The 23266-nt window shown below is 31.7% G+C and overlaps 1 protein-coding gene and 1 long non-coding RNA gene across 2 annotated transcripts; one reads left to right on the forward strand and one right to left on the reverse strand.

Annotated features, from left to right (window-relative positions):
- The first annotated feature begins 2 nt into the window (after positions 1 to 2).
- On the forward strand, positions 3 to 20745 carry LOC143069570 (zinc transporter 6-A-like). Its single transcript, XM_076244272.1, has 13 exons — positions 3 to 136; positions 1848 to 1888; positions 2440 to 2523; positions 3241 to 3325; positions 7606 to 7648; positions 10181 to 10246; positions 14556 to 14636; positions 16582 to 16617; positions 17291 to 17434; positions 18457 to 18576; positions 18929 to 19031; positions 19605 to 19721; positions 20180 to 20745. The coding sequence occupies exons 1-13, from the start codon at positions 76 to 78 to the stop codon at positions 20579 to 20581; spliced, it is 1383 nt and encodes a 460-aa protein (XP_076100387.1). The 5' UTR covers positions 3 to 75; the 3' UTR covers positions 20582 to 20745.
- Positions 4244 to 6889, reverse strand: LOC143069571 (uncharacterized). Its single transcript, XR_012976438.1, has 3 exons — positions 6786 to 6889; positions 6359 to 6437; positions 4244 to 4734 (listed from the first exon to the last, which is right to left on the reverse strand). It is a non-coding gene; the product is annotated as an uncharacterized LOC143069571 (long non-coding RNA).
- Positions 20746 to 23266: the final 2521 nt, after the last annotated feature.

The following is a 23266-nucleotide window of genomic DNA, read 5'->3' on the forward strand; positions in this document are numbered from 1 at the left end:
GTAGAATCAATAAGCGGAGAATTTCAAGCGCCTATTAACCCAGAATATGAAACGTAAACAAATCCATGCACAGAAATGAGTACTTTCCACTCAGTCCCTGATATCATACAAAGCAGTGTTTCGTTAGATTTAGATGGTATGAAATAAGATTAATGAATATCATGTATTTGTCTTTCCAAATATAAGATTAATGAATATCATGTATTTGTCTTTCCAAATATCAGTATGGTTACATTTGTAATGCAATAGTGATTCAGTATTTTTGTTTTTTTGGACACTTTCTAAAAAGTTTATATTATATATCAACTTTGATTTACTTATAAAATATAGGTTTTGTACTGATATAGCAACACTGTCAGTCTCTTCATCAAATTCTTCTCGAATCCTGGTCTGTTCGGCCTAAATCGCTCCCACTCACATTTGCCTTTCAGGTTCGCACCCCACATCATGCACATGTTCACATTCTTTTTAAAGATTTTGTTTTGACTGGCTATAAAGGACCATGCGAACATGTGGGGTAAGAAATTGAAAGGGAGCGAACATGATTTTTGGTTCATCCAGTCTTCATCAAGTCTGTTCTTAAATGTATTAGTAGTTATTGGTGATGTCTATATAGCTAGTGGCCAAAAAAAAATGGCACAGGGTACAGGATGATACTTTTTTTGTAATAAGATTAATATTGATAGGAAAATGGAAACTTTAAGAATAGCTTTGAAATAGTTCAATTCAGTTTAGCTAAATATATTTCAATATTCTAGTTATTAGTCATTTGACATCACCATGATCACAATTTATTCAAAACTTGAGAAATTTAAAATTAACCTGTTTTAAAAAATAAGTTTTCCTTCTATATACAATGTATCAGGTTCTCCATAAAAGCCTTAACATTTATTATTTCATGTCAATCATTGCACAAATTTGATATCAATTGTGGTGATGATAGAATTAGAATTATGTAACATGTATATATTTCACTGTCTTTATAAAAGAACTTATGGATTAAAAAATGGAACAGGAATTTTTTTAATATTAAAAGAAACTCAGAAGATAAACCTTTAAATTGTTCAATCCCACTAAGTTTCCAGTGATCGGGAAGGACCTGCGCCCTGCGTCTATAGCGCATATTGACAAGAAATGGCGCATACAGTGACAAATGTAAGCGCCCACATGTACATGGCACACGATATTTTTCACTTCGTTTCGAAACGTTTAGATAATATTGTCAAATGGATTTACAATGTGTTCGGTGCTGCCATGTGTGTGAACACAACTGTGTAATGTTCCTCCAATAATAGGAGCACCTATATATTTTTGGTACGTCAGTTGTAGGTAATTAATCCTACATTTTTATTACATTATAATACTCATAAAACCCAGGTTTTTGGCATAAACGTATGTCTTAGGTATTTCAAAGCACCATTATTTTTTTACATGTATTTGGGGTTTCTATAGACTATTTTGGAAACTTGAGGTTAAATGGTTACTAAAGCTTGTACACAGGTTAAATAAGGGGAGAAATTAATTGGTTAATTTCCAGTGATGGTAATTTTTTTATATGCAATGAAATGTCATGTGAAATTTTTTCTATAGTACTGGACAGGATAAAACTTTACTAATGCCAAGTATTTCTTTATTTGATAGAAAGATAAATTCTGCACAATATTTTGAAAAGTGCAAATTTAAAAAAGACTAATGGGGGAAATCAATGGTGGTGTTACACCTAATAGTAGATAAAATTGATTACAAAAAAAAAGAGCAAAAGTTTTAGAATATTTTTTTTTTATATAGTTCTTACAAATATGTAGTCTACATGGTTTAAGTTAACAAAAATATTATTTTTCTTGCAGATGGCCAATTTAGTAGAGAGCGAACAAAATATTACACTTCTGTAAGTATTTATTACTAATTAGTATTATAAATGACAGTCCCCCCTCCCCTTTTCAAGCTCAGCAACCTCCCATCCCAAAATAAAAAAAAAACATGGGAAACCAACAAATGATAGCTCTAAAATTACAGTCAACATTAATTTTGGATCTCCAAATGCATTATGTCTTTCTGATAAGTGCTGTTTTTTATTGTATTATAAAGAAAATACCTAAGTGATTTTAATTTATTTTATTTTATCTGAGAGAAATATATTATTGACTTTCTGTTGATAGTTTTTTAACTAAGGATGTTGTAACTTGCATTTACCATGTTTACAAAACTAAACTAGTGACTTTTCAAATTTAATAACCCAATATTTTTTAAACCTATCTATAATATTGTCTGTTTAATTTCCATATTTCACAATCAAACCTTTTCTTGTATATATATGATATAGCATTGACTAGTTATTTATCATATGATCTTAAACTGTAAAAAATAAATCTATTTTCAAAAATTGTTTGCTTGCAATTTTGCTTATTGAAGTGTATGTATATTTTTCTTTTATTTCAGGGAACAATTTACCCTTTAGCTACACAAAAATCTTTCTTCAAAACAGTGCTCAAAGAAATATCTAATGTAACAAGACTACAACAGGTATATTTTGGCAAAACAAAAATTTTTATACCGTTTGATTATAAATGGATCAGATACTAACATTTCCATTTCTCTCAAACTATTTATTATACATAGGCAATTTTTATCAATCTTTTTATTTTTTCTTAAGCTGTCTTTTGATTTGTGAAACTATTAAACATGTAGTAACTTTTAAATTTGTCAGTTTCAAGGGAGATAATTACAGTTATTTTTGTTGGATATCCTAATATCTAAATAGAGTTATGTCCCCTGTCACAAGGTTTGTTTAACTTTTTGTGGTTTGACTTGCTTATTCTATTGGACATGATAAAGAAAACATAGCAGCATGATATCAAACATGACAGGTAATAAATAATAGAAGTTTTCTATACCAAATTTTCAAAAACAGCACAAAGGAAACCATTGAAAATGGAAAAGAAGTATGTGTAAAATGGACAACGCCCTGACCAAAGAGCAGAAAACAGCAAAAGGCTACCAATGGGTCAGTTGCTGATCCAGGGGTGGAGGTCTATGAGTTGGAACCCCCTATTTTATTTTACAATCAATGCATTTGAAAAGGAAAATAAGGTTGAAACCCCCAATTTGTCCCCAGTTGGGAACCTCCCTTTTAGACATGATAAATAAATGGCTGTATCTGCCCCTAATGTTCAACTGATATGTAAGGCATTTAATCAGTAAATATTTATACTGAATGTTTTCATCTTTTTTTCTTTTCAGAGTAAAAAGATACTTACATTTTTAGTATTTAATTTTATTTGTACCTTTGTGTTGTTAATATGGTGTCACACAACCAACAGTATGGGTAAGTATGGACTACTTTGTTATATCATTTATTCATAGCAATTTAAAAGGAGCGAAAGAGGAACAGTCAAACCTATAAATAAAAAAAAAAACGCCATGGCTAAAATGAAAAAGACAAATAGACAAATGATAGTACGCAAGAAACAGCATAGAAAACTAAAGACTGTGCAACACAAAGCCCACCAAAAGCTGTGGGTGATCTCAGGTACTCCAAAAGGGTAAGCAGATCCTGCTTCACATGTGGCACCCGTTGTGTTGCTCATGTTATTACATAATATGTGATTGAATTATAAATCAATTTGTAATAAAAACAAATCAAGGTGTTCATAATCACTTTTAATTTTAAAACATTTATAATAATAATACTATTAAATAGATGCCCTAATCATACAAATGCTGGTCTTTTATTGGATGAAAGGTGAATCATTTGATTCCCACATATGTTTCCAATTCACATTTTACATTACTTATACATGTATATTTATTCTATATATGAAAAATTGATACAAATATTTGATGTTATCATTGTATGATGAATATTTTTGGAGCTACAGGTGTAATACCACCATTGATTTTTCCCTATTAGTCTTTGTTAAATTGGCACTTTTAAAAAAATTGTATAGTATTTACCTTTATTTCAACCAAAGAAATACTTTGCATGTATAAAGTTTAATCCTTTCCAGTGATACAGTGAAAATTTCACACTACATTTCATTGCATATAAGAAAGTAACCAGCACCGGAAGTAAACAACCCAATTTTTACACTGTTATTTACTGGTTACCTGCTTTGGTAACTATGTAACGTTAACGCTCCAAAATATTTTATAAGACCATCTAATAAAAAAAGAAGGCTGCTTTCAGACATCCAACATACATATTTATGACTCAGAAAAATTTAAGTACACTGAAATGCAGGGTTAATTTTCTACAACTGTCAAATTCAAGGGAATATTTTTTTAGGCCTACTTTCGTATGCAACCAGATGTGACGTACCATGATTTGGTGGTATTACACCTAAAGAACACCTAAATGTCAAATAAACTTAATTTAATTTTTTTCCCTCCAATTGCAAGTTATTTCAAGCATAACTGTCAAGTTTTGTCTCAGTCAGAGCTATTGTTTCAGAGAAAATCACTATAATGTAAGGCCATATCCTACGGCAATTTCAGTCTAATTTCTTCGAAAAATCCTAATTTCAGTGTATCATAATAAAATGCAGTGTTGACTAATATCTGATCATAAACTCATGATATATGCATTCAAACAATTAAATAGAAGACAAAAGACAATTTTAAGATGATAAACAATTTCATTGCACCTTTTAGAGTTCATTTGAAGGTCTGTTTTGGTCTGTTTTGGTCCATTTTTCTTCCTTCCTTCCTTTTTCATCAAAACTTGATATTTTTTGTCTAAAAAATAAAACAAATGTGATTACTTTCCTACAAAAATGAAATAAATGTACTGTTAAATCAATAATTAAAGTGTTTTAGCTGAAAGAACTGTCTCTATAAATGTTAACAGTCTACACGGAAGTTTCTATAAGCCCTTATGTGTAACGAGTTTTTGGTCTGTTCCCCTAGTGTGACATATAACGGTTCCCTTTCAGTCAATCATTAATTGTTACTGGTATTAAAGTCTTTTTATTTACTCATATCAGTTTAATTCTAATAGATTTACACAAAAATCCACTTTCTTGTATTTTACATTAAACAAGAGGCTCTCAAGAGCCTGAATCGCTCTCCTGGTAAACAATGCCTTCGGCCATGTTTTTTGACGAAATAGAAAATAAAACACAAACTTTATTTTATACACCCTACTGACCAAATGAAGTTTGGTTGAATTTGGTTGAGTAGTTTTAGAGGAGAAGATTTTTTAAAGTTAGCAACGATTTATGAAAAATGGTTAAAAATTGTCTATAAAGGGCAATAACTCCTAAAGGGGTCAACTGACCATTTCAGTCATGTTGACTTATTTTTAGGTCTTACTTTGCTGAACATTTTTGCTGTTTACAGTTTATCTTTACCTATAATAATATTCATGATAATAACCAAAAACAGCAACATTTCCTTAACATTTCCAATTTAGGGGCAGCAACCCAACAACGGGTTGTCCAATTCATCTGAAAATTTCAGGGCAGATAGATCTTGACCTGATAATCAATTTTACCCCATGTCAGATTTGCTCTAAATGCTTCGGTTTTTGAGTTATAAGCCAAAAACTGTATTTGACCCCTATGTTCTATTTTTAGCAATGGCGACCATGTTTGTTGATAGATCAAAACTTTAGATACAATTTATAAACTAGATACCCTAAGGAACATTCAGTTAAAGTTTGGAAGTATTTGGCTTAGTAGTTTCAGAGGAGAAGATTTTTGTAAAAGATTACTAAGATTTATGAAAAAAGGTTAAAAATTGACTATAAAGCAATAACTCCTAAAGGGGTCAACTGACCATTTCAGTCATGTTGACTTATTTTTAGGTCTTACTTTGCTGAACATTTTTGCTGTTTACAGTTTATCTCTACCTATAATAATAGTCATGATAATAACCAAAAACAGAAAAATTTCCTTAAAATTTCCAATTCAGGGCAGCAACCCAACAACGGGTTGTCCGATTCATCTGAAAATTTCAGGGCAAATAGATCTTGACCTGATAATCAATTTTACCCCATGTCAGTTTACGATGACAGATGACGACGACAGATGAAGACGACAGACGACGACGGACGCCAAGTGATGGCATAAGCTCACTTGGCCCTTCGGGCCATGTGAGCTAAAAATGGGGAGAAAGAGTAATAAAAAAATACCTCAAAATGTTTTTAAAAAGGGTTATGTCCCTTGGAATGCTGGTACAAAAAATAAATTGGTAAGAATTATAAAGTTTAAGTATGTGAAACTGGATTCTGATGTGTATAAATCCAGGGCAAATAAGTGTTTAAATGATTTATTGTCTGTGCAAAATGTAGACGGCACACTGGCAAATTGTAAACTTTTGCGGTCAAAACAAAAAAAACATGACGATAGTTGATACATACTTTAATGCTGAAGTGTCATCTGCCGACCAATTCACATATAAGATTTTTCAACAGAATGCTCTTCAGAACATGGTTAACACTGAAATAAAAAATTCACATGGTGTATAAACAAAACTGTAAGGGCAATTTAAAATTTAACACAGTAAACTAAATACAGCCTCGTCTGTCCACCCATTTGACTTAGAAAACACCCATAAACCCCCATTTCAAGGCAATTTTACCTCAAACGTGCTCTCTGTGTCTAAATCCATTCCGAATAGTCCATGTTTACAATGCATGAACTGGTTTATTAATAACTTTTAAAAATGAAAGTACAATAAGGTCACGAGTGCACATGGAGTTTCCCTAAATAGGTGTAATACCACCATTGATTTTTCCCTATTAGTCTTTGTTAAATTGGCACTTTAAAAAATTGTATAGTATTTACCTTTATTTCAACCAAAGAAATACTTTACATGTATAAAGTTTAATCCTTTCCAGTGATACAGTGAAAATTTCACACTGCATTTCATTGCATATAAGAAAGTAACCAGCACCGGAAGTAAACAACCCAATTTTTACACTGTTATTTACTGGTTACCTGCTTTGGTAACTATGTAACCTTAATGCTCCAAAATATTTTATAAGACCATCAAATAAAAAAAGAATGCTGCTTTCAGACATCCAACATACATATTTACGACTCAAAAAAATTTAAGTACACTGAAATGCAGGGTTAATTTTCTACAACTGTCAAATTCAAGGGAATATTTTTTTAGGCCTACTTTTGTATGCAACCGGATGTGACGTACCATGATTTGGTGGTATTACACCTACATGTATCTTATCATCTTCATTTTGCAAATTTGAACTTTATGACCTTTTGTTGATTGAAGGTCAATGGACAATTTCTGCCAAAGTTTTGTCTTATTGTTCTTTTTTCAGTTTCAAAATGTTAATAACAAATATATTTTTATTTTGGAGAACTGTAAATATAAATACTGAATGCTGTGTTTAATTTATAAAAAAATGAAAGCAAGCCATGATCACAATTTAGCAAGAATGGCTTCCACTCATGGAAAATGTAAAGTTCTCTTGCTTTCACATTCTATAAATTACCAGCAAAATCACTTCAGTTCTATAACAAAAACTAACACATAAAAAGATACAAAAGTTAACCAAAATAGACATCAATAGGTAATATGCATTTTTTAACAAGAAAAAGATATAATGTTCTGGTGAAAAGTTGTTTTTCTTTATTTTTCTAGCCTTAACAGCCTATACCTATCTCACAATGTTCGACTGTTTAAGGTAAGTTGTTTTATTGTCATTTATTACTTTCTTAATCTTTTGCTATAAGTCTTCAGGAAATTATTTATGAAGACACATAATTTTCTGGAAAAATACATAAAAAGAAGATGTGGAAGGTAGCAAGGGTACTTTCTTACGGTGGTTCCCAACACTTTCCCTAAAATTAATTTGGCTAGTTTAATTTTCATCAAATTTTATCAAAGTATTTACTTTGACCCCTTTTACAAAAATATAAAAATTTCAAAAATTTTGAACCAATTGTTTTGTCAGAAAAATTACACTGGTTATATAGCAGTTTGACAAACACCAATTTTGATCATTGAGAAGCTCAATATTCCCTTTACAACACAATGTAATTAAAATGTTTAGCTGACTTAACAGAGTTATCTCTCTGTAGTGTTAAGTACCGCTTTTACTCATGAGTAGTAGAAAAACTGACAGTACCAAGACAAAAAACAGAAAATAGCAAACAGTCCACAAAACACTAGAAAGGAAACTAGAGACTGAGGTTGTTAAGTTAAGTTCATGTCCAACCAACATTAGAAGGTCAGCATATGATAATGAATATTGATGATTAACACTTCATTGTGAAATTGCACCTTTATATGGGTGTTATTTCCTGGTTTTAATTAACACTTGTGTAGACAATAAAGATCATAGTACACTAGATTTTGATTATTTTGTAAATTAAAGTTCAATGCAATTTCCAATAATTTTGTAGATTAAAGTTCATGTTAGTTTTCACTTAAAATGTACGTACATGTGTACTACAAAATTTAGAGTTCATATTAATTTTCACCTTTAAACTGTTAAAGTGTGTATGAAATCCCACCTTATTATAGGTGTTATTTACTTGTCTTGTTAAAAAAGCTTGTGTAAGACCCTAAAGATTATGGAAGCGTTAGATTACATGTATTTGTAAATTAAAGATCAATACAATTTTCAATTATTTTGTAGATAAAAGATCATGTTAATTTTCACTTTTGTTGCGTATGAAATCGCACCTTGTTATAGGTGTTATTTCCTGGTCTTGTTAATAACACTTGTGTAAGACGAAAATTCATGGTAGTTTTTGCTAATTTTGTAAATTAAAGTTCAAAGCAATGTTGTATTATTTTGTAGAGTAAAAATTCATGTTAGTTACTGATAGATGCCAGACTTCGTCTTTTTTTCAGTTAACATTTACTTGCAATTTGGTGTTAAATATTTTTATGTATCAAAACTTTTACGAAAATCCTCACCAAAATACATACATAGTGCTTGGATTTTAACAAAACATATTAAAATCAAGAACTCCTTCTTTAATTCCTTGTTCAAAGATTATGAAAATTTACAACTTAGGAACATTTGCTTGGTATGCACCAGTCTCTTTGTCTCACTTAAGGTGGCTCGCGGGTCTAAATCAATTTTGTTATTTGATATAGGATTTCCCTATCTTTTTCTACAAATGAACTTTATCTTATACTTAATAGAAAAATGAAATAAAAAGATGGGGTCACCATTCATTTACGCCCACAATCTGCCTTCGAAAGAAACATATATTTTTGTTGATGTCATTTTTTTCTGTTGAACTAATAGAAGAAATAGCGGTAATATCGAAATAAAAAAAGAACTAAATTACAGAAATCGCTAAAATTTAACCATTTTTTATTTTATGTACAGCTTATTTGAAAACAGCAATAAAAAATATAGGTCACCGATGATTTAAAAAAGATATTTCAATTTTAATGCTAAAAATTGGCATTTTTGCACCAAAGGGAGATAATTTGGAGCTTTTTTTTATTAATATCTACATTTTAAAAGTCACCTGGGGCCAACACAAATTGATTTTTTTTTTTTTTTAATTATTTTTGTACCATATGATGAAGTAACCACTACTTAAGGTAAAAGATAAAATTTGTAATGAAAAATAAATGTTTCATTTTTTTCTGAAAATCTTATACCCGAGAGCCTCCTTAAAAGTGTACAAGCTAAGCCCTTTCATCCATGTTAGTTTCGAGTTTGTTTGTATATTTACAAAATTCAAATATTTTTATCTGGTATGTTTTTCACACATGTTATTATTCATTTATGTTTCTTAACAACATAAACTGGTTAAAACTGGGAAGATATTTACAGTTTAAAACAAACATCTAAAAAAAAGATGATGACCATGAACTGTAATCTACGGTATTATTCCATCAATCCCTGGTCACTGATTGATGTTATATTGTGACCATCCTTCTCATCTATTCTAAACTTTTGTCTTTTGTTTTATTTTTGTTTTCTTTTGTATTAAAGTTCATGTTAATTTTCCCTTTTGTTTTGAATATTTCAAACTGTAAAAGGCTTTAAACCGTTTCTTTTGTTTAGAAGAATCTGAATAGAACGGAACCTTGTTCTATTTAAAGGATCAAGTTATGAAAGAAATAGGTTTAAGAAATTTACATCATTTATTTGTTTGGCATAACAGTTATTTGTGGGTATATATTTACAGCCTAAACATTTACATTTTCATCCAACAAAAACATAAAATCATATTTGTCTTTTCAGTTTATTGGTATGTCTGTTGACTTTATGGGTACAGATGCAGAAACCTACATCAACATATTCATTTGGGTATGAAAGTAATATACATTGTAATTCATCATAAAAGAGGGGCAAAAGATACTAGAGGGACAGTCAAACTCATAGATCCAAAATGAAGTAACAATGCCATAGCAAAAAAATAATAAGACAAATAAACAAATAAAAGTACAAAAAACACAACATAGAAAACTAAAGACTAAACAGCACGAACCCCACCAAAAACTGGGGGGGGGGGAGATCTCAGGTGCTCCGGAAGGGTAAGCAAATCCTTCTGCACATGTGGCACCCATCCTGTTGCTCATGTTATTACAAACCTGGTAAATAGTCTAATTTGGTAGGTCACATTCATGGTGAAAGGGGAAGTGAATTGTAGTTACAACATGAGGAACATATCTGATATCATCTGTGAAATGGTTATTCCAGAATGGTCAACCAACTTGTGATGGTGTCGGTAAAATTTATGAAGGGATGATTTCAACTTCACCATTTAATTTTAATTTTAACCCCCCCCCCCCCAACACTATTTTTTTCATAGATTGAAAATGGTGATTCAAAAAGGAAGGTAATTGGTTAATCCACAAGTGTCAAATGCTACTGTGTGTAACAGTTAGTGAAAATAAGCCTGTCATTTTAATCAACATTCATCACATTGTATTTTTGAGCTACAATAAGTGAAAAACAGAGATTTTTATTTTATTTTGCAATAAAAAAAACTTAAAATATCATGTGAGGTTGCCTTTTAGAACCCTAATCAAATAATGTTGTAAGACCAATCTAAAAAAAAACAATTTACTACACAGATGTCTAAGCACAGGACACATATGGACCATGATTTGGTATTCAGCCTTTTGTTTCTTTTTGTATCCTTTTTTATAAGTTCTAAAACTTTAACTTTTATTCTGTGGGTTGTGTTGGTGTTAGAATAGTATTAATGGAACAATTGAGTTTTTCAAGAAAAAATTAATACATTTTGATTCACCGTTTACGTGACAGGAAACCAAACAGGAAACCTATCTTTATTTTCTTTATTTTGCACAATATATTTCAAAAGACATAAATGAACACCATTACTAGTGTTCCTTGCTTCATGTTAATATTTAAAATCTATTTTCAATGTTAAATTAAAGATTTTTTTAAACGCGACAGGAAACCATAAGAAACCGAAAGCATTTTTTTAGTTTTATTTTATTGCAAAATCTGCTTTAAATAATCTGAACAGTATACTTTTTCTTAAAATTCATCTTAAATGTAACAGTTTTATAAAACTCCTAAATATGTGCTTGTTTTCAAAACAATTAGTACAATTTATTCAGAAATTTCCATATTTCTTCATTGATACAGGATACCATAATCGTTGTTTCTTGATGTTTTAGCCAAAAAATGTATTTATATTTGGTTTTGAAATTCCAGTTATATACAATTTATTCCAAATCATTGGCAATGTAAAATTCTTTAAATCCAGTAAAGAAAAAAACTTTTAACTTGGAATTAAAATCTTTAAAATAGGCACCATGTGATATTTGTGACCTGTACACCATCTACATCAGGGCCGTAACTAGGGTTCGAATGCAGGGGAGGCAGGGTTTGGGGGCCCGGCGCCGATTTTTTGATCTCAGTAAAATGTCTAAAAATGACCCGTTTTTCTTCGATTTCCTTACTTAAAGAAACATCAGTATTGCTTGAACCTGGAAGCAATTTTTATGCAAAAAACAAGCTGAGATTGCTGTTCGGGTGCGCCAAGGCTCCGTCTTGAATACCGTACTTTGACCTATAATTATTAACCGCGACTAAATACATTGAAAACGCGTATTTTTTTCTCAACATGGCTATAAGTAACCCGTTTTCCTTCGTTTTCCTTACGTTAAGAAACATCAGTATTGCTGGATCCTGGAAGCAATTTTTATGAAAACATTTATTATCTGTATTTAAAGATTTTTTTGTTAGAAATCAAACTGGTAAGTTAAAAAAATAAATAAAGCAAGATCAGAGATCGCAAGATATTTTCTTTATCGAGGACATTGAATTTCAATATTGTTGAAAGCTGAACAGACATGTGTATAACTACAACCAGGGACTTTTAATACTAGAATTTACTTAGTGTAGAAAGTCCCTGCTACAACGAATGGGAGTGTTTAACTACTCGGGCATTGACCATAATGTTCTCGTACGATCGAGAGACGCGTTTTAAAAAGATGACAGCTGATTCAGCCGGTAACGAATTTCTAATATCATACAAGATTCACAATACAATAGGAACTTCCTCCGCTTAAATGAGCCCCTAAATAAATGTAAATAGTTAAGTTTTATTCAAAATTGTCGAAAGCAAAGTTTCATATGTGTTTGAATAACAGACGGACGGCTAAACTGGAATCCGCTTGTAGGTGGCACGGTAGTATTTGCATTCCAGAATTTAGGTTGCTCGTTTGTGTATACGTACTTAGGTCAATGTATCTAAACAGTGTGATTGGACAAAAAATACAGTATCAATTGAACATACTTTCCCAAACTGAGGGATGAATCAGGTGTAGAAAAATATGAAATAATTTTACATACAGATGAAAATGAATTTTTGAGAATTTTTTTAAATTTTGTATTCACTGCACCATAAATGACCTAAAAGTACTAGTGGCCTTAGGTTTTTAAAAATAGCAAAAAAAGTAAACGGTCATGATAAATATTCAAATTCATTTCTGAATAATAAAATGAAAGTAGTTCAGTTAACTGTAAATGTAGAATTTTTTGCAGTGTTAGAAAGTGGTGAAAATTCCAAAAAGGCTATCATTATCCCTTATGGGCCAGGAAATACTACCGTGCCACCTGTATTACGCTACACTCAAACTCTATGAACAAAGTGTAGCAGTCAGCTGATAACCAGCTTAACGGACGGCCACACAAAAAAAAAACAAATACTGAAACGGTTCACTTTCGATAAAAAGTCCAGAAAATGACAGATATATCACGTATCATGATAACACTGTTAAATCTTAAACTTGTATTGTTTATAATATAAATTCAAGTTCTTCGTGTACATATTGTAAATATTTCATTTTATAACTTCAAAAAAAAAAAAAAAAATGGTGTAGAAAATTCAGGGGAGGCACTTGCCTCCCCTGCCTCATAGGTAGTTACGGCCCTGTACATGGTTTCCACATTTTAACCTACTTTAGTGGGCTAAAATCAATAAAGTACTTCCTTTCAAGTCATGCATGGTAAAAGTTTACTTCTCCTTTGACAAGTTTATTGCGTTTCTGAAAAGTGTTTGCAGAACGTGAATAAAAAAAGATAATTAAAAATTGTGACAAAGATACCAACTTTGTACATTCAAAGCGTAACGGTATATTAACATGTATTTTTTATTAAATTATCTTTATTCACCTAAAATATCCAGTAATATTTACTGCTGAAGCAAAATCAATCCAACAAGCATCGGCACATTGATATGAGACGTAATGTCGATTGAATTTTCCAAGGACCCTTTACATCGTTATCCGGAAACGAAGTGTGTTATAACGTCTGTCAAATCTGAAATCGATTGTGTCAAGTCATTGGGCATTTATTTTCACACAAGATCGCATGTAACATTATGTGCATAGGAAAAATAATAGACCCCCGGCGCAATCTCTTTGAAAATTGTATTTTCCTTTTTTAAACAAGACGAAAACAAGTCTACAGATTATGTTTGCTAACATCCCTATTCTTATTGGTCGATGTTCGTTATTATTTGAAAGCAAAAGTTACGAATTTGCCGGTGACGATTATCTATAAATCAGTCAGGGTTATGCACTTCGGAAGCGAAAAGTAATGCGAGAAACGACACAAAAATACGGTCGTATAATCTTTGAAATTTGTTAATTTCAATTTTTTTTCTAGGGAAGAGTAGCATACACTTGTATTTTGAAACAAAATAAAGGCATTGTTAGATGTAGTTACAACTTTTCTTACAGTAATACACATTTTTATCACTTTTCTATCGTTATAGGAAACGAGCCCAATAGCAAATTATGGTCCATATTTTGGAATAACCTTCATCAAGTACATTTCAGTTTAGAAAGGCAATGGTAGTTATAAAAAAAGAAAATGTGGTATGATTGGCAATTAGACAACTCTCTACAAGAGACCAAATGATATAGATATTAACAACTATAGGTCACTATGCAGCCTTCATCAATGAGCAAAACAAATACTACATAGTCATCTATTAAAAGCCCTTAAATGAAATTTGTAAAACAATTGAAAAGAGAAAACTAATGTCCTAAATTTTGTACAAAATAGTGAATGAAAAACAAGTATGTACATAATGTTATGGTTGACATATGAACTTGTTCATTTTGTTTTACAGATATGAGAGGTATGAAGTATTAGGAGTATTTGCCAGTACTATGCTGGCACAGTTAGGATCTTTGTTTATTTTAAAAGAAAGGTTGGTGGCTTGGTGTTGAACTTAATTAATGTTATAGAACAAAATAAAAAAGAATTCATGTATTCAAGGGAAAAATCTGTTGTGCCATAAAGTTGAACAATGTTACCAGTAGTGTGAAGAGCAAATTATTGGTTGCATGCACTAATTTTATGCCTGGAAAAAATGAAAACTAATCTTGAAATAATTTTATGCATTCGAAGCACTTTTCTAGATTTATCAGTAATGCTCAAACCAAATATTTTAAAGCCAAAGAATATATAAGAACTGAAACAGTCGGAGAGCTGTTTGACAAAAAAAGTACCTAAAAATAACAAAATTCTTATAAGGTCAACTTTACTTCAGGAAGTTGGAAACCAATAATTTTGAAATGACCAACAACATAAAAATCCTTGTATATCTAGTATCTGGAAGAGGAGAGTGCTGTACAATTTTGAACTTGAGAGAAGAGTCAAAGTATATGTTGTCATAAACTATATGTACAGTGGCCTATAGTTGTTAATGTCTGTGTCATTTTGGTCTCTTGTGGACAGTTGTCTCATTGGCAATCATACCACATCTTCTTTTTGTCGAGCCTTCGACTTTAGTCGAAAAAGCGAGACTAAGCGATCCTACATTCCGTCGGCAGCGGCGTCCACAAATGTTCACTCTGTGGTTAAAGTTTTTGAAATTTTGATAACTTTCTTAAACTATACTGAATTTCTACCAAACTTGGACAGAAGCTTGTTTATGATCATAAGGAAGTATCCAGAAGTAAATTTTGTAAAAATAAAATTCCATTTTTTTCGTATTTTACTTATAAATTGACTTAGTTTTTCTGCAAGGAAGCATTACATTCACTCTGTGGTTAAAGTTTTTAAAATTTTAATAACTTTCATAAACTATCCTTGATTTGTACCAAACTTGGACAGAAGCTTGTTTATGATCATAAGATAGTAGCAAGAAGAAAATTTTGTAAAAATAAATTTCCACTCTTCCGTATTTTTCTTATAAATGGACTTAGTTTTTTTGCCAGAAACAAATCATTTACTTTGTGGTTTAAGTTTTTAAAATTTTTATAATGTTCTTAAACTATCCTGAATTTCTACCAAACTTAGACAAAAGCTTGTTTCTGATCATAAGATATTACTCAGAAGTAAATTTTGTAAAAAAAACATTCACTTTTTCCGTATTTTACTTATAAACGGACTTAGTTTTTCTTCCAGTTAACATTACATACAGTCTGCAGTTAAAGTTTATAAAACATTTATTAGATTCATAAACTATCCTGGATTTTTTTACCAAACTTGGAAGCTTCTTTCAATCAAAAGACAGTATCGAGAGGGAAATTTTTATTGATGTTTTTCCTCATTTTTGTTGAGTCTGCGATTAACAGCAAAAGTAGGCGAGACACTGGGTTCCGTGGAACCCTTACGAATTTTTTATATATGAATATGAAAATGATTGATAGATTGAATGATTGATAGATTGAATGATTGGTGTTTAAGGGCACTTTTAACACTATTGTGCTATTTCGTGGTGTTTAAATTTTATTGGTAGAAGACGCAGGAGTGCCCTGAGAGAATTATCGACCATCAGTAAGAAAACAATCCTGGCCACTTAAGATTGGAGTTGAGCACACCTGCCCAGTGTGGGATTAGAACTAACATCCTCAGTGTTGATAGGCTAGTGAACAAGTTGTGCAACAACTTACACTAAACAGCCACCAAATCCCCAACGATAAGGTGATGTGGTATGATTGCCATTGAGACATCAATCAAACAGAGATGTTTGTTTTCAATTTCAGCAACTATAGGTCAACATGCAGTCTTTAACAAGGAAAAAAACCATACATCCTGTACATTTGACATTACTATGAAATTCTGCTTCAGCAGAAACTTTTAATTTTTGATTATTTATTTCAGTGTTGTAAATTGAAAAATATGAAATTCATATTGTTTACTTTCAGTGTAGAGCGAATGTTTATACAACCTGATATACACACGTAAGTCTTTGATTTAGTACTTTAAACCATACGTCTCCTTGATTCAGTACTTCAACCTACACAAGTCCTTGATTTAGTATGTTTCTCCACACAAATCCTTGATTTAGTACTTTTACCCACACAAGTCCTTGGAATATAACTTTTATCTACACTAAAACTTTGTTTGTTTTTCTAGATGACTTCATATGTATACCAAATAAAGGTAATGACATCAACTGTTTGTGTGATGCTTTGAAATTTGGGAAGATCAGTGTTAATTACTGTGCCCTTAAAGAGGTTCCTCTTGATATCAAAAATGATATTTACATGACCTTGGCCTTTAAATATTTTTTTCATTAAAGTGTTACTATGATACCATTTGAAGTGTTGAACCCAAAACGGTACTTGTTTTCGATCCCTTTACATATATATGTATTTGTTTAGGAAACTATAGCTGTTATACGACTTTTAAAACCTATTTTATTCAGCTGCCATAGAAAATATATATGTTAAAAGTTGAACAAGTAAGGAAGAATAAAACAATACTGTGAAATCAGGTAGTGCAGCTTTCACATTGTATTGACTTAATTTCATATTTATTTATTTTTTTAACACAGCTAAAAAAAAGTTTATAACAAATGGATATATATTTAGAAAATCTTTTGTTTAAATAAGTGTCTTCTTTTAATTTCAGGGGTAGATTGTTGATAGGTACATTGTTTGCCTTCTTTGTGCATTTTACCCTTACATACAGTATAAACAATAGAGCCATGAACCATGTGGTTGATGCATCCAGTTCTAGCTGGTTACAGGAACACATGACAGATATGTCAGAGAGGTGAGTAGCCATGAACTGTTCTAGCTGGTTACAGGAACACATGACAGATATGTCAGAGAGGTGAGTAGCCATGAACTGTTCTAGCTGGTTACAGGAACACATGACAGATATGTCAGAGAGGTGAATTGACATGAACTGTTCTAGCTGGTTACAGGAACAAATGACAGATATGTCAGAGAGGTGAGTTGACATGAACTGTTCTAGCTGGTTACAGGAACACATGACAGATATGTCAGAGAGGTGAATTGACATGAACTGTTCTAGCTGGTTACAGGAACACATGACAGATATGTCAGAGAGGTGAGTAGCCATGAACTGTTCTAGCTAGTTACAGGAACACATGACAGATATGTCAGAGAGGTGAGTAGCCATGAACTGTTCTAGCTGGTTACAGGAACATATGACAGATATGTCAGAGAGGTGAGTTGACATGAACTGTTCTAGCTGGTTACAGGAACACATGACAGATATGTCAGAGAGGTGAGTTGACATGAACTGTTCTAGCTGGTTACAGGAACACATGACAGATATGTCAGAGAGGTGAGTAGCCATGAACTGTTCTAGCTGGTTACAGGAACACATGACAGATATGTCAGAGAAGTGAGTAGCCATGATTTGTTCTAGCTGGTTACAGGAACACATGACAGATATGTCAGAGAGGTGAGTAGACATTAGCAATGTCATGAACCCTTGTAGTTTTAGTTTTTTAAAGGAAGATATGCATATCATGGACCCTACGTTACAGAAATGCACAAAATGGCATCAGTAGTCAAAGAGCCCACAGAGACCTGGTTGGTTGATTAAATTTTTGTTTTTATCAATGTTTTACAAATCTTAATTTGTGTTTCCTGTTTGTTTGTATTACGTTCTCATTGCTTTTAACGTTGACACCAAACATTTAATCAGCTAACCAAGTCCCTGTGACTCAATCATGCTGTTAATTTGTCAAGTCTAAATTGGTTATTAGAACACATGACATATTTCTGAAATAGCTGATTTGAGTATTGTCTCTGTTTTTGTAGTGTCTGCCATATAATACCTGGTCTGAGTAAACTGTTGTTACCAAGGATTAACCCAATGGCCCTGATTGGTTTTACTGGAGGAATAGCAGTTATTATAACACATATACTTATTGACACCAAGTAAGTATAGACTGTATTATTCTCTAGACATAATAAAACAAGCACAAAACAAATTATCCTGATTCTTGGGTTATCAGTACATGTAATATCATAAATCAATTTATAAGAATAAGTGTGGTTTTGGACGAAGAACAAATATCTATGAAATAACTTTCCAACAACACAATACAAAAACCAATAAGAATTATTTATTTTAATGAAAAAGATAGGAATTTTAGATTCAGAAAATAATAATGATAAGTCATCACTACCTTATTCATACGACAACATCTTGAACTGTTTCTTTTTACTGTTTTAGCTGATATTCCTCAATGTTTTGTATGATATCATGTGACATGATTTCTATTTATAGATTATATCACTCAGCAGATACTTGGGCAGCTGTATCTATAGCTATCATGACATGTGGCACTATGTTTCCAATGAGTGCATACACTGGCAAAATTCTTTTGCAGGTATGAAGAATATCATAATGATGTTCATAGATTATCGTTGATTATCTCAACGAGATTGATTTTCTTGCTTGAGCGGGTACTGGGAAATTAAGAAAAGCAATCAAGTTGAGATGTCCAATGATAATCTGTTTCTTTTGCTTTTTTACCTATGACGACGTTGTTAATTTTCATTGAAAACAACACCTGTGCCCTTAATGTCTAGTAATGATTTTTCTTATCACTCGACTGTGCTTAGAAAGGAAAATTTCATAAAAAAGCAATAATTGATTTTACATTTTTTACCTTTTCTCACAAAAATAAATTAATCTACAGTAATGCAGCACTTTATCTTGACTAAACAGAATGTAACCCTTGTCATAATTCAACAATGATAATTCCCATACTACAACAACACATCTTGGCCAATCAGAATGTTTTTACCAGTGATGTTCCCATACTGCAACAACACATCTTGGCCAATCAGAATGTCTTTACCAGTGATGTTCCCATACTGCAACTCAGTTTCTGTACAGATTAGTTAAATTTTAATTCATTGAAAGTTAATTTGATGATCAAATTTTATTTATTTTTCAGACAACACCCTCACATTTACTAAGTCAGTTAGACAAAATAATACGTGAAGCCTCTACATTAGATGGCGTGTTGGAGTTTAGACATGAACATTTCTGGACGTTATCATTTGGAACACTGGTGAGACTTTTATACAAGTTTGATGTTTACTTTAGTATCCTATTTTATAATAAAAGCTCCCATGATGTGTTATCTCCAATGATCTAGACAATGAGACACTAATTTCAGCAGGTGGGATAAGTTCTTTGCATATTTTTCTTTCAAATAGTTCGGTAAAAAAATATTCCAGCATGCTGTTGCTAAGATATTTTTTGCAATAATAAGTATCTCCACACAATTATGGAATCAAATATTCCAAGTGTATATAGATCATGATGGTTTACAAATTAAATGCAAAGTGAATAGTGGTACAATTTTTCAGCATTATATATTTTAAACTCTTTAATATCAACTGTAGTTAGAGGAAAACAGTGTAACCTTATCCAAATCATTGTAGCTCTCAATATTTATTTTATTCTTTAGTACATTTTAACAGCATCTCTAACTGAAGGAATAAATTGTTACATTATCTTTTTCAGGCAGGATCAGTACAAGTAAGAGTTAGACGTGATGCTGATGAACAGATGGTCCTAGCTCATGTCTACAGCAGGTTATCTAGCATGGTCAGTATGTTGACCATTCAAATATTCAAAGACGATTGGACAAGGGCTTCAGGTTTTAGTATGTTAGGTAGTCCAGCATTCTCACAAAGCTTTGGAACATCAGGACAATATCAACAACGTGGGCCATCACCAATATTAGACACTGGATATAGGTCAAATGTTGAAGGTCATGGACATAGTCACAATCAAGGTCATGGTCATAGTCATGGACAAGGTCATGGTCATAGCCATGGTCATGGGCACAGTCATGGAGTTTCATCAGACTTTAAATCATCAACTCCAACAAGAGGAGTAAGCTATGTCACTGGAAAATCATAATGTGACTTACTTTCAAGTCAAATTCTCAAGGTCGTTGTCATAGTTACAGTCAAGGAGTGAAAGCAAGTTTTAAAGATTACACATCACGTTAGAAGAATCAAATTGATACCATAGAGATTCAGTCTTGAACAAATATTTTTGTTTATGTAATAAAGTTATAAATATATTCTTTTTCAGTTTTTATTTACAAAATCTTGATAAACATCAAAAGTTTTTGACAGCATAACAAGGAAATAGTTTTAAAAATAAATGTATTATAAACAAAAATATTGTTTTTAAATCTTGTAAAAATATCAAAATGTTTTGACAGCATGAAAGTGAAATAGTTTTAAAAAAAACTGTAATAAACAATAAAATTGTTTTTATACTTACCTATTTTGATGCAAAACAACCAAATTAATGTGGTACCCAACACCTTCACTAAAATTAATTTGGCTCGTTTAATTTTCATAACATTTTGACAAAGTATTTACTTTGACCCTTTGACAAAATTATTAAAATTTCAAAAAATTTGAACCAACCATTTGATCAGAAATATTACACTGGTTATATAGCAGTTTGACCAACACTAATTTTGATCGTTGAGAAGCTTAACATTTCCTACAACATGATGTAATTAAAACTTTTAGCTGATTTTACAGAGTTATCTCCCTGTAGTGTTAGGTACCACCTTAACTTTCAAAATTGCATTTTAGTCAGATAAGCAAATTGTTAGGTAAATCAAGGAGCAAAGATTTAGAAAAGTATTGTTTAATTAAACTTTATAAAGGATTTGCTAACCTTTTTCTCTCACCTGATCTTTTAAACTCCCTTTTTTCCCCCCTTAAAGTGAAATTCCACACTTCAAGGTATATTGTTATTTCACAATAATTTAATTTTGGATGTAACGCGTCTTCTGATTGGCTGAGGTTATTTTGTTATGAGCCCATAGACATAATTTAGTGATGTGACCGTGACGTCATCAACGTTTTTTCATGGTTTTCTACGGTTTAAAATGGAATTTAGAATTAAATTATAAGAAATGACTGTAATATTTTTTCTGTCTATTCGAAATAACATAAAAAATGTGGTGTACACTGTTAAATAACCCGCTACGCGCGTTATTCAGTGTGCACCAAATTTTTAATGTTATTTCTTCATAGACAGAAAAAATATTATAGTCATTCCTTAAGAAACTTTCAACAAATTATTGCACTTTTTACTACACCACCTCCTAAAGAAAAGAAGAGTTAGCATTCATACTGTCCACAAAAAATACAAAGAGATATGGTATAGGTGTTTATGACACAAAATTCCTATCAACAGTTTACAAAGAAAAAGTTAATTAATTCCTGTTCTTCATCTTTGACTTAGCAATAGCTTACACTGCATTTTTATGACAATCATAAGCCACAATTTAAGTGCGACACTTTGCTATAGTCAAAAGTTTCACCTGTGCCCTATGATTGTTTACAATAGAAACTATGGCTTTATAATGTCTGTTCATCTTTTGTTAAAGGAAACACAATAAGAATAACATGACCTACAATATAACTGATTACTATATATGGCAGAGGTTCTGTATACGGTATATTTATACTCAAGAATGGCAACTTCACAATATGAAAACTGAAAAACTAAAATCATTCAATATTTCATAAATCCTAGTTTTAAGTGTTCCCTCATGCCAAGTTTAAAATGTAGGTATGAAGCAGACATGTTTGTCTCTGAAGTTATGAATTCAGGATCTCTTGTGCATCTGAGACATAAGTATGAGGCTCCCGCAGGGTCAAAAACGACCTGCGACCTCTGGGCTTATTAGAGGCGACTTCCGACCTGAGGGCCCTCTAAAAACGACCTGTAAAATTTGAAAAAAACTACCTCCGACCGACTTCCGTTCTTTGTGTTTGGGAAAAAAACGACCTGCGACCTGTACATTTCCCTTAAAAACGACCTCTCGACGAATTTAAAAGCGACCTTGCGACCTGAGGGGGTACCCTGTGGGAACCTCATAAGTATTCACAAAAGTTCATCATAATATGACTGTCTGGTTTGGCACTCATTCATTTCCATATACTTCAATTTTAAAAGCCGAATTCATTGTATAGGCAAAGGTTATATCATTGTTAGCTTGCTTGCTAGCTGAACCGTGAATTCATTATAAGGTTAGGTAAACTGCCCTCCTTTTATTAGTAGACTAGTCTGACAGATAACCAATCTTTCTGTCTTGTACTGGGTTACTTCGAAAGAAGGGTAGTATACCTTGCCTAATAATGACCTCACGGTTTTTTGACATTAGTAAAATAATCTGTGTTATTTGGAATATAAGAAATTATTTGTGAGAATTATTAACACAAACGTAGCAGGGATTTCAAGGGTTATCTCCCTTACCCTTGGGTTACCTTCAAGGTATGAAGAAAGATCCCCGATATGTATGACAAGTGATAATGAATATAATGTAGAATTATCTAAAGAAAACTCTCATTTTTATTCTGAGTTTGTCATACTATTGTATTTACCAAAAAGTTTTTTTTTATTTTTACAAAGATTCACGGTAGACTGACCGTCGACTCATGGGTGTATTATAACACCGTAAATGTTAGTGCACTACCAGAGAGACATGTATTACATGTCTCAGGCACTACCAATACCGATCGGGTATCGCAAAGCAGTACGATTTGTTTACAACCAGTACACAGACACTTC

The sequence above is a fragment of the Mytilus galloprovincialis genome, chromosome 3 (assembly GCF_965363235.1).
Source record: "Mytilus galloprovincialis chromosome 3, xbMytGall1.hap1.1, whole genome shotgun sequence".
Classification (NCBI taxonomy): domain Eukaryota; kingdom Metazoa; phylum Mollusca; class Bivalvia; order Mytilida; family Mytilidae; genus Mytilus; species Mytilus galloprovincialis.